The sequence below is a fragment of the Naumovozyma dairenensis genome, chromosome 3, assembly GCF_000227115.2.
Source record: "Naumovozyma dairenensis CBS 421 chromosome 3, complete genome".
Taxonomy (NCBI): Eukaryota; Fungi; Ascomycota; class Saccharomycetes; order Saccharomycetales; family Saccharomycetaceae; genus Naumovozyma; species Naumovozyma dairenensis.
Genome location: NC_016481.1, coordinates 86478 through 100589, shown reverse-complemented (window position 1 = coordinate 100589; position 14112 = coordinate 86478). Strand labels below are relative to the sequence as shown.

Sequence of the window (14112 nt, the reverse complement as noted above, 5' to 3'; positions counted from 1 at the left end):
AGAAGAATTTTAGATTAAGGCATAGAAATTAAAATCCAAACCGTCTCTTGGTATAAATATACGCCACGTACGCCAACGTTAACATAGATATCAATATCCCCACAAACCATTTTAAACTCTCATTGAACTGTCCAGGTACAATAACATTCATCCCCCACAGACCTGTAATAACATTCATAGGTAAAACAATAGTACCTAATATGGTAATCTTACCAAGAACATCATTCATATCGTTATTCACTTTAGTCATATCAATATTAATCTGTGCCAGATAATTTGAGTGTGACCGGCTTAATAATTTTTCATAATGATTCAATGAAGAAACCATGGTAATAATATGATCTTGAATATCACCTAAATACATCCCAATTTCACTTTGCGACACTGTATCCCATTGTCCATTATATCTTTTCGAAAACCCTTTAATAACATCCGCTTTGGAACCTAATAATCTTAAGATACTCATTACTCTTTTACGACATTCTCCTATACGTCTTAACATATCTCCCTTTTTCTTCCATCCAATTAAATTAGCATTGAAAGTCGAATCACTTGACCTTGATGATCTTGACGAACTTGATGATGTTGAAGTGGAACTCGTATTAGAACTATGATTAGATCCCTTATTAGAAAATATACTTCGACGATTAATAGACCTTCTTTCCATAGTACTATGTCTTCTTCTCATCCCGTTCTTTAATCTTCTTTCATCATCAAGTAAAATTGAATCCGAATCATCGCTATCATCACTGTCACTACTATTACTGCTATCACTGGAATCTCCACTATGATTCATCTTTAAAATCGCATCTTCAATCTCATATACTTCATCTTCAATTAGTTCAATCATAGGTCCAAATGCATCTGTGATATCATCAATTAGGGCATATGCGATCCAATCAGATGTAACCGTCAAATAATCTTTTAATAATCTTGCTCTTCTACGAACATTAATTGGATGTGGGGTTGGTGCAAAATGGAAAGTTAATAACCCTGTACGGAAAACAATTATATATACATTTAATGGTTCTAATTCGCCTTCTCTTGGCTTATGTCTGTCACCAGATTTCCTTTTAAACTTTTCCTTTTCCTCTTGTTTCTTTAAGATACTTTTACGACGTCTATAACTCGTTGCTGATGTATTCACTGATTTATTCCCCGAGGATCGACGACGGCCTTTCAGCAATGATGAAAACCAATTAGATCCCTTGTTAGAATCATTTTCGCCATCAGCATTGCCGCTATTATTACCGTTATTGTTATCGGTATGACTAACTCCGTCACGTTCAGATATTGAACCTAATGAGACTTTCTCCTTCCTTCTTCTAACATGACGTTCAGCAACAATATCAAAACTTCTAAAACAAATCAAATAATAATCTTTAAATAATTCCACTTTTTCACGAACTTCACCTAAAAAGATATCTTCCGTTGTCAAAGGATGAATACCAAACGCTTTACTAATCACTTTCATTTCCTCTTCCGTCGGGTTACTGACATCTAACCAAAATGGAGAAACATCTTCAACACCAACTCCAGGTGTATTAGACAATGATGTGGTTGATAATGTAGAGCCACCACCTGTCGTTGTACTAAGTCCAAATCTCTTATCCTTCAAATTTGCTAGGGGGACAGGCGTTCCACCCATAGTTGTAGTAGTAGTAGTATTATTATTATTACTAGCGGTTCTTAATGGTGACATTGATGGGATTCTTCCAGATGGAACTGCTAGTGTTGTCGCAGGCGTTGCAGGGTTTATGTTGCCTTCTTGACTGTAAACGGAACTAACGAATAAATCTTGGAATTTTTGTCCCGGTTGCAATAAACCAGAAATTGTTGGTGAATGTATTGTTGAATCTAAGTCAACACGGAAATATGTGAATCGAAAATGTTCTGGATTATTTGAAACAATATGTGGTGGATATTGAATATTTCTACCGACTAGGAAATTATCACGCATTGTTTCGCGTTCTAATCTCATTGATGGTGAAAGTAGTTGATTTTTTTTATTATTATTATATGACCGTGAAGATGTTGTTGTTGATGGTGGTAAAGGACGTTGCATAAGATGCCATGGAGCTAATTTCTTCGGTCTTAACCTACCTGAACTTAAATGTTCTGCTTCATTTACTTTCCTATAATCTAATTCGGGGACGTCGATGTTCGTCACTATGGGTTGAGAGAAAAAAATCCCGTTGTCATTATTGTTTTTATTAGTACATGAACCATACGGTCCATTGCTGCGATCATCTTCACTTTCATCTTCATCATAGTGGAAATGGAAAGCTTCAGCATCTTGTGCGGCTTGTTTTCTCAATCTTTCTATTTCTTCCTTCGAAAACTCCTCCAAAACTGAAACGTCAGGCCAAATTTTAGTTTCTGCATTCTCTTCATCTTCCAGCACTAAACAAACATCATCCAAGGATGAATTTGACGATGAACCTCTTGATGAAGGTCTTGAATTGTATTCATCCTCATCTACATCATCGATGGAAGTGTTTGAACTTTTCTTTGAAAAATGGTCGTGACTGTTTCCTTCAATATTTGTGTCTATGACGTGTTTCATTAACGCATCTACATCTATAACGACATCATCGTTAGCATACGTTTTTCTTCTTGGGAGCATATGGTTAATATTGTGGAATCCATTTGAAGGGTTATGATTTCCATGATGATAAGAATTTCCTACTAATTCTCCCTTTCTTTCTCTTACATAATTTTCCACTTCTGAAGGAGAAAGTTTTGAAATTGGTGATTTACTAAACTCTTCTCTTTTCCTACTGAGCTCATTCATTAACAAAGTTGGATCTGATTTGATGCTATCATTATCCGCTCCTGAACAATTACTCTGTCTAGGATATTTTTTGGAACTAGATGTTTGTGTCGTATTTTTTTGTTTCTTCTTAGGTTTAATCATAACGGGATGACTTTGAGATAATCTATGATCCAAAAATGCATCGTTATCATCCAAGCTATTACCAGTAACTCCACCACCACCTCCGCCTATGTCACTTTGATCCATACCATACCCAGTTTCTGATTCATGTAACATACCCCAGGAATCAGCTTGTTCAAAATCAGTAATGTTCATATGGTCATGATGCTGCGGTAAAGTGATATGATCTCTTGTGGTATCCGTTTCATCATCGGTGTTTGAAACGTCATCAATCAATGATTTATGACCAGTATGACTTTTTAATTTCCTTCTTCTCCTTCTTTTCTCACCTTCTCTTGGTGAAGATGTTGCTTGATGATGTATTTTTTGATGATGTGATGATCTTAATGAATTTTGCCCCGATAATAAAGGAACGGTATCGTTATCAGTATTGCTATTACTGCTATTATTATTATTATTAAAGTTACTCATGATTAGCCTTTGCTACCTTGCAAGTAAAAGGGACGAATGAGATGATGTATGAGTATACTATGTCTGTTGCTTCTATGGATAGCGTGATGATGGCGGGTATTTTTTCCTTGTTTTTTTACTTGAAGTGTCAACTAAGTTTGAGTACTCATCAATTCAAGAGTTGATAGTATTTTCTTGTTTCCAGTATCCTTCATGAAATCACTGTCTCTTGTTAGTAATTATAAGGTTTTACTTCTACATATTTATAATCATTTCATTCCTTCTTTCATTCTTTCTTCCTTTGTTATTAATTCAAATTTAAAATCCTGTCAAAATTAGGGATAAAAAGTAATAACTAAGGGTTAGATTAATTAACCCTCATTTTACCCTTCCGTGAGGAAAATCTTGAAAGATCAAGGAAATTTGTATTTATTTATAGAGAGATCCTGTTTAGGAGTCAATGGAATACAAAACTATACAAGGGATACCAGTAGATTAACTAGAGCAAACTGGAACTATAAGCAAAGAAAAAAATCAAACAGTTTACATCCTCAAGCAAAAATGAGTCTTTACTTTATGGCATTATTTGGCCTATTGATATTAGAAATGAGTGTTCTATTCATTTCTGTCTTACCCCTACCAAACAAAATTCGTAAGGGGATATACAAAGCATATTTCAAAACCACTTCCAGCCAAGAATCCAAAACAATCATTATCATCTTAAGTGTGTTGGTATCATTATTATTTATTGATTCATGGAAAAGGTCTCAATTCAGAGTAACTACGTACCAAAGTAAACAATACCAGAATGTCCGTCGTGGGGGAAGCGGAAATGAAGGCATCGATGATGCCCCTGTAACACCCTTACAGGCATTGGCTTCAAGAGCTTATAATCAAAGAAACGTTTATATTTCTGGATTTATATTATATTTCTTAGTGGGTATTCCTACCGTGATGAGCATTGTAAGAAGATTGGTCAAGTATGATGATTTGATTAAGGAACAAAAGAAAATTACTGAGAAGACAAGTATTGCAGATGATACAAAAATCGGAGATACTCCTTCAAGCAAAGAAATTGAGGGATTAGAGAATGATTTGTATGAAAAGATGATCTCTTTGAAAGGTTTACAAAAACAAATTAAACATTTGGAGAATTATTTTGATGAAATGAATAAACCTTTGCCGATTGTAAAGAAGGAGGAAGTTATTTTGAAGAAAGATATTTGAATAAAATGAGGAAAACATAAATGCAAAAACAATCATTCAAAAATTATATATGGTTATATATATATATTTCCATAGTATATTTTAGAACTTAAAATAAATTAAAAACAAGTTGAGGTAGCTTATCTATTTCTTTCTCTCATGTATATTTTTCTAATTTCACTATTTTGCTTTCTATTCCAATATAATCCACCTAATACAGTCAAAGACATCAATGCAATCGTTGCTGTTGCTAGTTGACCTCTCTGAGTATTCGGAGTACGGTCTTGCAAATTTTTCATAAGCTGCAACCTTGGAAACTGTTTCTGTAAGGCTCTAACCAATGTTTGCTTCATTTTTCCTTTTGCTCTTGCTTTCTTATGTTGAGGAATTGTTTTTGACTAATTTCACGTAGATTAGGACATTTAAAGAATAGTATAGCGTAGCCAGGGTACAAGACATAGGTACGAATATATATTTGTTTTATAAAAAACTGATTCTATTTAGATAAGAAAGCATAATTTGGAGTTACCTAATGACGTAAAAATGGTTGAAATGAAGGGAAAACTTACATGCCAAGTTCCCTCCCTTGAAAACCTTCGTTTCATTGCAATCATTTGAATATTAACTATGAGGCATTTAATTTTTCAAAGAAACAGTCATTTCTTCTGTTATATGAGTACCTATACCATATATCCCTAATTACAGAAAAGGTCATTTCCCCATGATCGTTGCATAGAGTGACACTCTTATTTTTTTTGCACTGTGTTGTGTGGATGTATTTTTAGACATAGTGTCATGTAGCGCCGCCAACGTTTTACGTCAAGTGAAATAATCCTATGTACCCTTTCCCGAAATAGTAGCTCATGTATATATCCCCCAAGGGCAACAAAGAAGTGGGCAAGTGACATGATATGACCGTACCTGTCCAAAAATGCAGTGATTTGGCTGTAAACGTTTGGTCTGCAAAGCTCCTTATAACGTTAGACTATATATTGATATGGTAAAAACTGCGCAGTTACATATATTCACATTACATATTCTTCCGTTGATAATAGATGGGACAAAAAATCATGATTCTTCATTTGTATCTAAGTTTTTGTATAGTTTATCTATCAGATCATTAAAAATATTGTATCCAATTATTCATAAATCCACTTAGATTGGTTAGATTCCCATGAAGTTAGTTCTTCACTCTTAAACCATAAATTGATTTCACGTTCAGCACTCTCGACAGAATCACTACCGTGACAAACATTTCTACCCAAATCAATTCCAAAATCACCTCTAATGGTACCTGGAGCACTACTCAATGGATTAGTAGCACCCAAGATAGTTCTACCTTGTTTAACTACATCTTTACCTTCCCAAACAGTAGCGACAATTGGACCAGACATCATGAATGAAACCATCTTTGGGAAAAATGGTTTACCAACATGCTCAGCATAATGTTGAGTTAATAATTCTTCACTAGCATTGAGCATCTTAATACCGACTAGTTTATAACCTCGTTTTTCAAAACGGGAAAGGATTTGAGAAACTAATCCTCTTTGGACACCATCTGGTTTGACGGCAATAAATGTTCTTTCTGTTTGAGACATGATTTTAAGTGTTAATTTATTTGATTGATTCTATTTACCTATTATACTAGTTATGAAGATATCAATTATTCAAGAGGAGGGATAGATTGAAAATCTCTCATGAGAGGTACGTTAATAAGTAAGTAAAGGGATAACGAGTTACTCCGTGAAGCTACGCACGTAAAGTCAAATTGAATATCCAATTTTCCTCGAAAATTGCTTAGCAAATCAGATTAATACTTATAAAAATGCAATCCGCCATTGTTGTTGATTTTTTTCCCGTGAAAACACCTCTAGCAGCGCCCTCACAAAACGCACAAAAAAAACCATCAAAATAAGCGGATTTAGCTCAGTTGGGAGAGCGCCAGACTGAAGAAAACTTCAGTTGAAAAGTAATCTGGAGGTCGTGTGTTCGATCCACACAATTCGCATTATTTTCTTTTTTACTTATTTTTGCAGATTTCACGTGATAATTTAATTTTTTTTCTCTCAGATTTTTTTCCCGTTGCAGACATTTTTATTTCCGCGTTTGGCCTTTTTTTTTCCATATTCTCTATATATAAGACTGTTGAGGAAATATTATATGAGATATATCCATTTAGGGAAGGACTTCCATAAGCAGTAATTATTAAAATTCTTGAAATAAAGTAAATATTCGATTATTCTCATATCCATCTCACAGAATATTTACAAAATATCACTTATATTGTGTCCGCAATAAAATAATAAGAAATGTCTGACACAAACTCAAAGACTCCTATTGAAGAACCATCCACTAAGGAAAGAAGGAAGATTGAAATCAAGTTCATTGAAAATAAAACAAGACGTCATGTCACTTTCTCTAAGAGAAAACATGGTATAATGAAAAAAGCATTTGAATTATCTGTATTGACAGGTACCCAAGTACTATTATTAGTCGTTTCAGAAACTGGATTGGTTTACACTTTTAGTACACCGAAATTTGAACCAATAGTTACTCAACAAGAAGGTAGAAACTTGATTCAAGCATGTTTAAATGTACCAGATGAAGAAGAGGAGGAGGAGGAAGATGAAGACCCAGAGAATGAAGGCACGAATGGAATGGATACAAGATCGGGAATAATATCGCCAGATACAGATAATATACATCCTGACGCAAATGTCACATATTCGAATGAAGCTCCACAAGCCCATTTGGATCCTGAAACGTATTCTGTACCAGCGAATCAACAACCACAATTCCACGATAATAGGTCAAATGATGTTAATAATCAGAATACATATCGATATTACCAAGAAAGTCAACAACATCACCAACAGCCACCGTTCTGAAATGTTTAATGATAGATCTGCATTCCTAAATAACAGAACCCTTTCCTCAAAGACAATTCCGTATTCTATTCATACTAGTCCTGATCTACAAATATATTTTTCTGCTTCAAATAGCTACCTCTTGGGGGCCTTTACTGAAGTACACAAATGATCCGTTTTGCGTATAAAAAAAACTCTTTTATACATATTTCGTGATGAAGCTGAAATTGAAGTTTCATCGAACATCCCACTATTTGTATTTATAACGTATCGTATATTGTCTACATGATGTCAATTTCATAACATGAAAATGAACATAAAATAAAAAGACGTTTTTAAAAGGTAATTAAGATTTTAACTTTTTATAGGACCACTTGGAAGTTTGTACATAAATTAAGGAAACAGAACCTACGTGACGATTTCCCTAACGTGTCCTCCCTGGCGAAGATTAGTACCCCTACAGATACACATATTGATAGACCATATGATCCTAAAGTATCATATTATTGATATAGTTCTAGAAAATTTACGTATGAAACTTCAGTCCACATATTGTAGTTAGGTAGATATCCGTGATAGAAACACGGGTTTTCTAGTCGAACCTCAACAGCTCTTTTCACCACAAAATCCAGAAATTTGCCATCTTAGTATAGTGGTTAGTACACATTGTTGTGGCCGATGAAACCCTGGTTCGATTCTAGGAGATGGCATTTTTTTTTTTATGTTTTGATTCTGAAAGGCTAAACCGATTAAATAGCTGTGTTATGGATTGCTCTCCTCTAGCTATCCAAGGTAATCCAACCCATTTTTGCCCTTTTAGCTTTAGCTCTTCTAGATTGCTTTACATGTATGAAGCGGTATCATTGTTGGTGGTAAAAAACATATATGAATTATGTTGATAAAAGAACTGTAGAAACAGTACCACAGTATTGGAGTTGGTATTTATTTCGGACATGTCCCTTTGGGATACCCTGCTCCCCCGTTTCTTATGGGTGACAGAGATATATGATTATGTAAAACGTATATGGAAGAAAATTTTCTCGTTTATATCCTCATGGAATTTAATAGCTCATCACAATGTGTTAAACGGCCTGATTTAGTATACATCTTGGATCGCAATAGCTTATCAACATCTAACATTAGTTTTCTTTACTTTTTTCATTTTTTGTTTATTATTGGACTTGAATCTGTAAATCTTTTGAACTTTTGAAATAGGAAAGAACTTAAATAAGAGAACAGAAAAATAAACAAAAATCGAGTAATCACTAAAAACTGTTTGAAAAAAAGAGATTCCGTATCTTCGAGTTACCTTCGTCTAACGGTTATTTTAGTGTGTCTAATAATTCTTTCCTTTAGACTGGTCCTTCACTTAATATATCAATGCTGACAAACGTAACATAGATAATGAAAAAAGACCTCTATGTTTAAAACTGTGGCGAGGTTCATTAGGGAAAAACAGATATGCAGCGCAATAATAGAGTGTAGCCAAATTATATAATACAAATATCTATAGGTAATGACAAATTTTTATACAGTTCTAGTCTTCAATTGGAGCTTCACAGACGAAAACATAAGTCCCAACTAATGGATCATAGCTTTCAAATTTTGTACCATTATTTTTCTTCATACTCATGATATGTCTCTTAACAAGTGGATGATTTATGTCTTTTATTGGCTTCCTTGTGGATTTATCAACAGGGAAACAATTGTATATAGTTATTCTTGCTGGAACGTTCATCCCTTCACCCTTAGCAACTCGTTGAGATGTTGGTTTACTAATGAAACAACTTCTTGGTTCAAATTGAACTAGTTTACCACATATGGAATCAATCAATATATTAGATAAATCAACCGGTTTCAAAAATTCGACTTTACCAAATACCTCATGACCAACTTTTAAATTTGACACTGTACGTAATTGAACTAAAGTTTTCGATTTCAAACTGTCAATAGATGGGGAAATATAGTACCCATTTCCAAGGAATGAAATATCATCCTTTGGCTTTTTTATTGTTTGAACTGCCAATGATGATTCAGGAGATAATGAAGTGGAAGGAGATGGTAAAGGTACTTTCCCATCATTAGATACGGAAGAGCTGCTTTTTGGGTCAAATATACTTATTGGAGTTTTCTTTGGCTCCTTATCGATTCCTCGAGGATCATTTACAGCTAAGTTATTATCAGAGTTTTGTTTTGAATCATTACTTTTCGATGTATCATACGTAGAAGAAGGTTCAGCAAGTTTAACGTTTTTAGTTTGTGATGATACACCTTCCATTTTTGCTGTCCTTCTTGAATTTAAAATCAAATGCTTTAGAGATTCTTTATCTGGTTGGAATGCAAGCGATGATTTAGCACCAATATCATTGCTATTTTCCTTGCTATTTGGGTAACCAAGAAACTCCTGGAATATTGAGAATGCTGTTTCATTATCGACTGTTCCTGGAAGAGGCGATGACGATTCCTTTAGTAAAGGTGAAGGTGCAGGAGAAGGAGCAGCAGCAAATCTGTTTAATGAATGATTTCTAATTTTCTTTGTACTGAATAGCGGTTTTGGGGATGATCTATACATAGTTGATAATGTTGCATTTCTTTTCACTTCCGCGTTGACTTTACCGGTCGTTGGATTAGTAGAATTAGTTATTGAACTTGGAAGATTAACAGTTTTAAATAAATTATTATCAACTGGGGGTTGCTCCTGTAGTTGCCCTTGGCCTTGACCTTGTGTTTGTGCTTGTGGTGCATTCAATTGTAAACCTTGGGCAGTCGTAGGCTTTGCTCCAAACAACCCTGTTCCTAGACTTGAAGTTGTTGTACTTGTGGCAGTTGAAGGAGGTGCATTCGTGTTGCTCAAACCAGTAGTAGCTGGCTTACTACCAAAGAGACCACCTAAATTTCCAGTAGGAGCAGTAGCAACAGGTTTTGCTGCTCCAAACAGACTACCACTTTGACCTGCTGTTGTTGTGGTACTACCTAAAGCAGCTTTATTGCCAAATAATCCACCGGTACTAGTTGTGTTCGTAGCACCACCTAAGGTCGGTTTATTATTTCCAAATAATCCACCAGTTGCATTGTTTGCTGTATTACCGCCAAGTATACCACCTGTGTTTGCATTATTAGTGGCACCAAATAAGCCGCCACCTGTGGTGTTATTTGGGGTAGCCCCTTGTCCCATTCCACCGCCTAATTGAGTAGTATTTGTATTAGTATTTGCACCAAATAGACCACCACCACCTGTTGTACCTGTCTGTGGTTGTTGACCGAATAAACCGCCGCCTGTTGTAACGGTATTTTGACCAAATTGAGAAGGTTGTTGATTAGTGTTTGCTTGACCAAATAAACCACCTGTAGATGGTTGTGAAGTAGGTTTATTACCAAATAACCCCCCGCCAAGTGTTCCTTGCTGTTGTGTTTGTGGTTGCTGTTGTTGTTGTTGACCAAACAAACCACCACCTGTAGAACCCATTCCGCCTAATGTATTAGTATTATTGGATTGCCCAAATAAACCCGTTGGTGTTGCATTAGGTTTAGCACCAAATAAACCACCAGATGTTGTACCACCCATTCCAGTATTGTTTGCTTGTCCGAATACACCAGGTGCTTGTTGTTGTTGGTTTGCATTACCAAATAAACCGCCGCCTGATGTTTGAGTGTTGGTATTTGAACCGAATAGTCCAGTTGATTGTTGATTTGCAGCTGCACCAAATGGTTGCTGTTGTTGTTGTTGCATGTTATTTTGTCCAAAAAGACCTGTATTTGTTGGTTTACTGCCAAACAATCCTCCTGAGGCAGTATTTTGTTGCGGTTGTTGTTGTTGTTGACCAAATAAACCTGTACCTTGTTGCTGTTGCTGTGGTTGTCGATTTCCAAATAAGCCTCCGCCAAGTTGGTTCGAATTATTTGCGGATTGACCAAACATGCCTCCGCTTTGTTGTTGAGTATTTGCTTGACCGAACATCCCTCCTCTTCCTTGCTGTTGTTGATTGTTTTGTTGGTTTCCAAACATCCCCATACCTGTATTAGTTGCATTTGATTGACCAAACAATCCTCCTCCTGTTGCTCCTTGCTGTTGCTGTTGATTATTTCGTTGATTTTGACCAAAGAGTCCTCCCGCTGTTTGTTGATTTTGACCAAACATACCTGCACCGGTACCCACACGGTTAGCATTATTATTTTGACCAAACAAACCTCCTCCTCCTCCTCCAGCATTTGTATTTAAAGCTCCACCGAACAAACCAGTGGAACCAGTAGCACTTCCTGCTGAATTTGAAGCAGATCCGAACGCATTAGTCATAGGTTTAGGTTGCCCGAAAGCATTTGTCTGCCCCGGTTGTTGTTGTTGTTGTTGTTGACCGAACATTGAGTTTTGAGTATTATTTGATTGACCAAACAAACCTCCACCTACTGTTGGTTTATTCATTCCGAAGGGAGATGCTGTGGAAGTATTGGCACCAAATGCATTATTAGATGCTGTACCAGCGCCACTACCGAATGCATTAGTATTAGTAGTATTGGTATTGTTTGATAAGGAACCAAAGGGAGAGTTAGCTGTATTTGCTACAGGTTGACCAAATAATCCACCACCAGCGCTGTTTGTTTGCGTATTGGCATTGGTGTTACCGAACATCCCGGTATTTGAGTTACTAGTGTTACCAAACCCACCGAATCCAGATTGAGCATTAGATTGGGGGTTGGAATTGTTTCCTAATCCACCGAATGCAGGTGTAGTAGTGGAGGCTGTTGAACCAAATGGTTGAGATGTATTTGTACCACCGCCAAACATTGAGCGATTTGAACCGAACATAGTTGATAGAAAATTTCAGAGACTGATGAGTTTTTTCTAAATGCGATGTAATATAAGATTAAATGCAAGCTCTATGCAGGGCGTAGATGAGCCTGTCTTCTTTATTCGTAACTGTTCCTCTTGATCTTGTAATTGTTATTTGTAGTTGGCATAAAATTGTAGTTGACAAAAAACATGGAAAACGTCCCTCGTATTGCGCGATGGAATTTCAAGGTTGTAAATTTATTCGTTTTTGGCTGTACAAAACAATGAATAAGATAAATCAATTACATCGTTACATGGTTATTGCAACTGGATTGGTGTTAGGAAATTGTATAAGTGGTTAAGGTAGCCTGCAATATTAGATCAAAAAATAATGGCATCCACTTTATACTCCACAAGCGAGTTTATCCTACTATCCCTTCCTTTAAATGTTAAACCTGTCACTACTCCAGATTTAGACACTGATAGTTGGTTGCAACAAAATTTACTCAACGGTAAAGCTCTGGTGTCCAATTTCAATGTCCCAGAATTCAAAGTGGGATCTCTAGATAGTCTCATCGTTGATTCTGAAGAGTTGAAAAAAATAGATACTCAAATTGAAACCTCATTATCTAAGATTATTGAAATTCTCAATGGGTTAAACGAATCTAGTTCCAACGCGTACAGGACTTTACCAATAAATAATGTCCCCGTACCACAATATTTGGAGAATTTCCAATGGCAAGTAAGAAAATTTAAACTAGATAAATCCATTAAAGAATTGATTGATTTAATTTCAAATGAATCTGCTCAATTGGACACTGATGTAAGAGCCACTTTCACTAATTATAACAACGCAAAGACTAATTTAGCTGCAGCGGAAAGAAAGAAAACTGGTGATCTGTCAGTCAGATCCTTACATGATATTGTTAAACCAGAGGATTTCGTTTTGAACTCAGATCATTTAACTACAGTTCTCATCGCTGTCCCTAAAAATTTGAAATCAGATTTTGAAAAATCTTATGAAAGAATGACTGATAATGTTGTTCCAGGTTCAGCTGGGATTATCGCCACTGATTCAGAATATATTCTTTATAATGTACATCTTTTCAAGAAGAACGCCCAAGAGTTTGTTAATGTTGCTAGAGAAAAAAAATTCATTCCAAGAGAATTCAATTATTCTGAAGAATTGATTGATCAATTGAAAAAGGAACATGATTCTGCTGCTAGTTTAGAACAATCATTACGTGTTCAATTAGTTAGATTAGCAAAGACTGCATATGTCGATGTGTTTATTAATTGGTTCCATATTAAGACATTGCGAGTATATGTAGAATCCGTGTTACGTTATGGATTACCACCACATTTCAACACTAAGATTGTGGCTGTACCTCCAAAGAATTTGGAGAAATGTAAGAAGGAATTGATTGAAGCCTTTGGCTTCCTCGGTGGGAATGCCTTTGTGAAGGACAAGAAGGGTAAAATTAATAGCAAGGATACTTCGTTGAATCAATATTCAACATTGATTGATACTGATTATGAACCATTTGTGCTATACACTATTACTCTTTAGTCCCCTAATGTACGTAACGCAGGAGTTATCATATTATCTATATATATACATTTTTCATAATCAATAACAAAACAAAATAGCGAAAAAAAAAAAATAGACATATATATATATTTACCTACTTTATAGTTGAATAATCAAACATGATTTGAATTTCAATACTTATTCAATGACCCTTAAAAGATCATCTCTCATTCTCCTTGCAGTCGTGTCTACCGTTTATTTAAGTAGTTTTCTTTGTTCTAATGGGTTAAAAACTACCATGGCGGCAGGAGCAAAAAGTTGAAATTTTTACTATGTTCATATTATATATAGATATATATATATATATTTTAAAGGTACGTACACGTTCAACAGG

At 35.4% G+C, this 14112-nt stretch overlaps 6 protein-coding genes and 2 non-coding genes across 8 annotated transcripts; 5 read left to right on the top strand and 3 right to left on the bottom strand.

Moving 5' to 3' along the window:
- Positions 1-28: 28 nt before the first annotated feature.
- MNR2 (putative Mg(2+) transporter MNR2) lies at positions 29-3367 on the bottom strand (the record flags this gene model as incomplete). Its single annotated transcript, XM_003668910.1, has 1 exon — positions 29-3367. The coding sequence occupies one exon, from the start codon at positions 3365-3367 to the stop codon at positions 29-31; it is 3339 nt and encodes a 1112-aa protein (XP_003668958.1).
- A 540-nt stretch (positions 3368-3907) lies between these two features.
- Positions 3908-4573, top strand: YET1 (Yet1p; the record flags this gene model as incomplete). Its single annotated transcript, XM_003668909.1, has 1 exon — positions 3908-4573. The coding sequence occupies one exon, from the start codon at positions 3908-3910 to the stop codon at positions 4571-4573; it is 666 nt and encodes a 221-aa protein (XP_003668957.1).
- Positions 4574-5691: 1118 nt separating this feature from the next.
- YNK1 (nucleoside diphosphate kinase) lies at positions 5692-6150 on the bottom strand (the record flags this gene model as incomplete). The annotated part of the gene is made up of 1 exon (XM_003668908.1): positions 5692-6150. The coding sequence occupies one exon, from the start codon at positions 6148-6150 to the stop codon at positions 5692-5694; it is 459 nt and encodes a 152-aa protein (XP_003668956.1).
- A 354-nt stretch (positions 6151-6504) lies between these two features.
- On the top strand, positions 6505-6560 carry NDAI0Ctrna1F. The gene is given in 2 exon segments: positions 6505-6560; positions 6524-6560. It is a non-coding gene; the product is annotated as a tRNA-Phe (tRNA).
- A 301-nt stretch (positions 6561-6861) lies between these two features.
- NDAI0C00510 (uncharacterized protein) lies at positions 6862-7440 on the top strand (the record flags this gene model as incomplete). The annotated part of the gene is made up of 1 exon (XM_003668907.1): positions 6862-7440. The coding sequence occupies one exon, from the start codon at positions 6862-6864 to the stop codon at positions 7438-7440; it is 579 nt and encodes a 192-aa protein (XP_003668955.1).
- Positions 7441-8057: 617 nt separating this feature from the next.
- Positions 8058-8129, top strand: NDAI0Ctrna1H. The gene has a single exon. It is a non-coding gene; the product is annotated as a tRNA-His (tRNA).
- An 827-nt stretch (positions 8130-8956) lies between these two features.
- Positions 8957-12223, bottom strand: NUP100 (FG-nucleoporin NUP100; the record flags this gene model as incomplete). The annotated part of the gene is made up of 1 exon (XM_003668906.1): positions 8957-12223. One exon carries the CDS (start codon positions 12221-12223, stop codon positions 8957-8959), a length of 3267 nt encoding a protein of 1088 aa, XP_003668954.1.
- A 355-nt stretch (positions 12224-12578) lies between these two features.
- On the top strand, positions 12579-13757 carry VMA5 (H(+)-transporting V1 sector ATPase subunit C; the record flags this gene model as incomplete). Its single annotated transcript, XM_003668905.1, has 1 exon — positions 12579-13757. One exon carries the CDS (start codon positions 12579-12581, stop codon positions 13755-13757), a length of 1179 nt encoding a protein of 392 aa, XP_003668953.1.
- Positions 13758-14112: the final 355 nt, after the last annotated feature.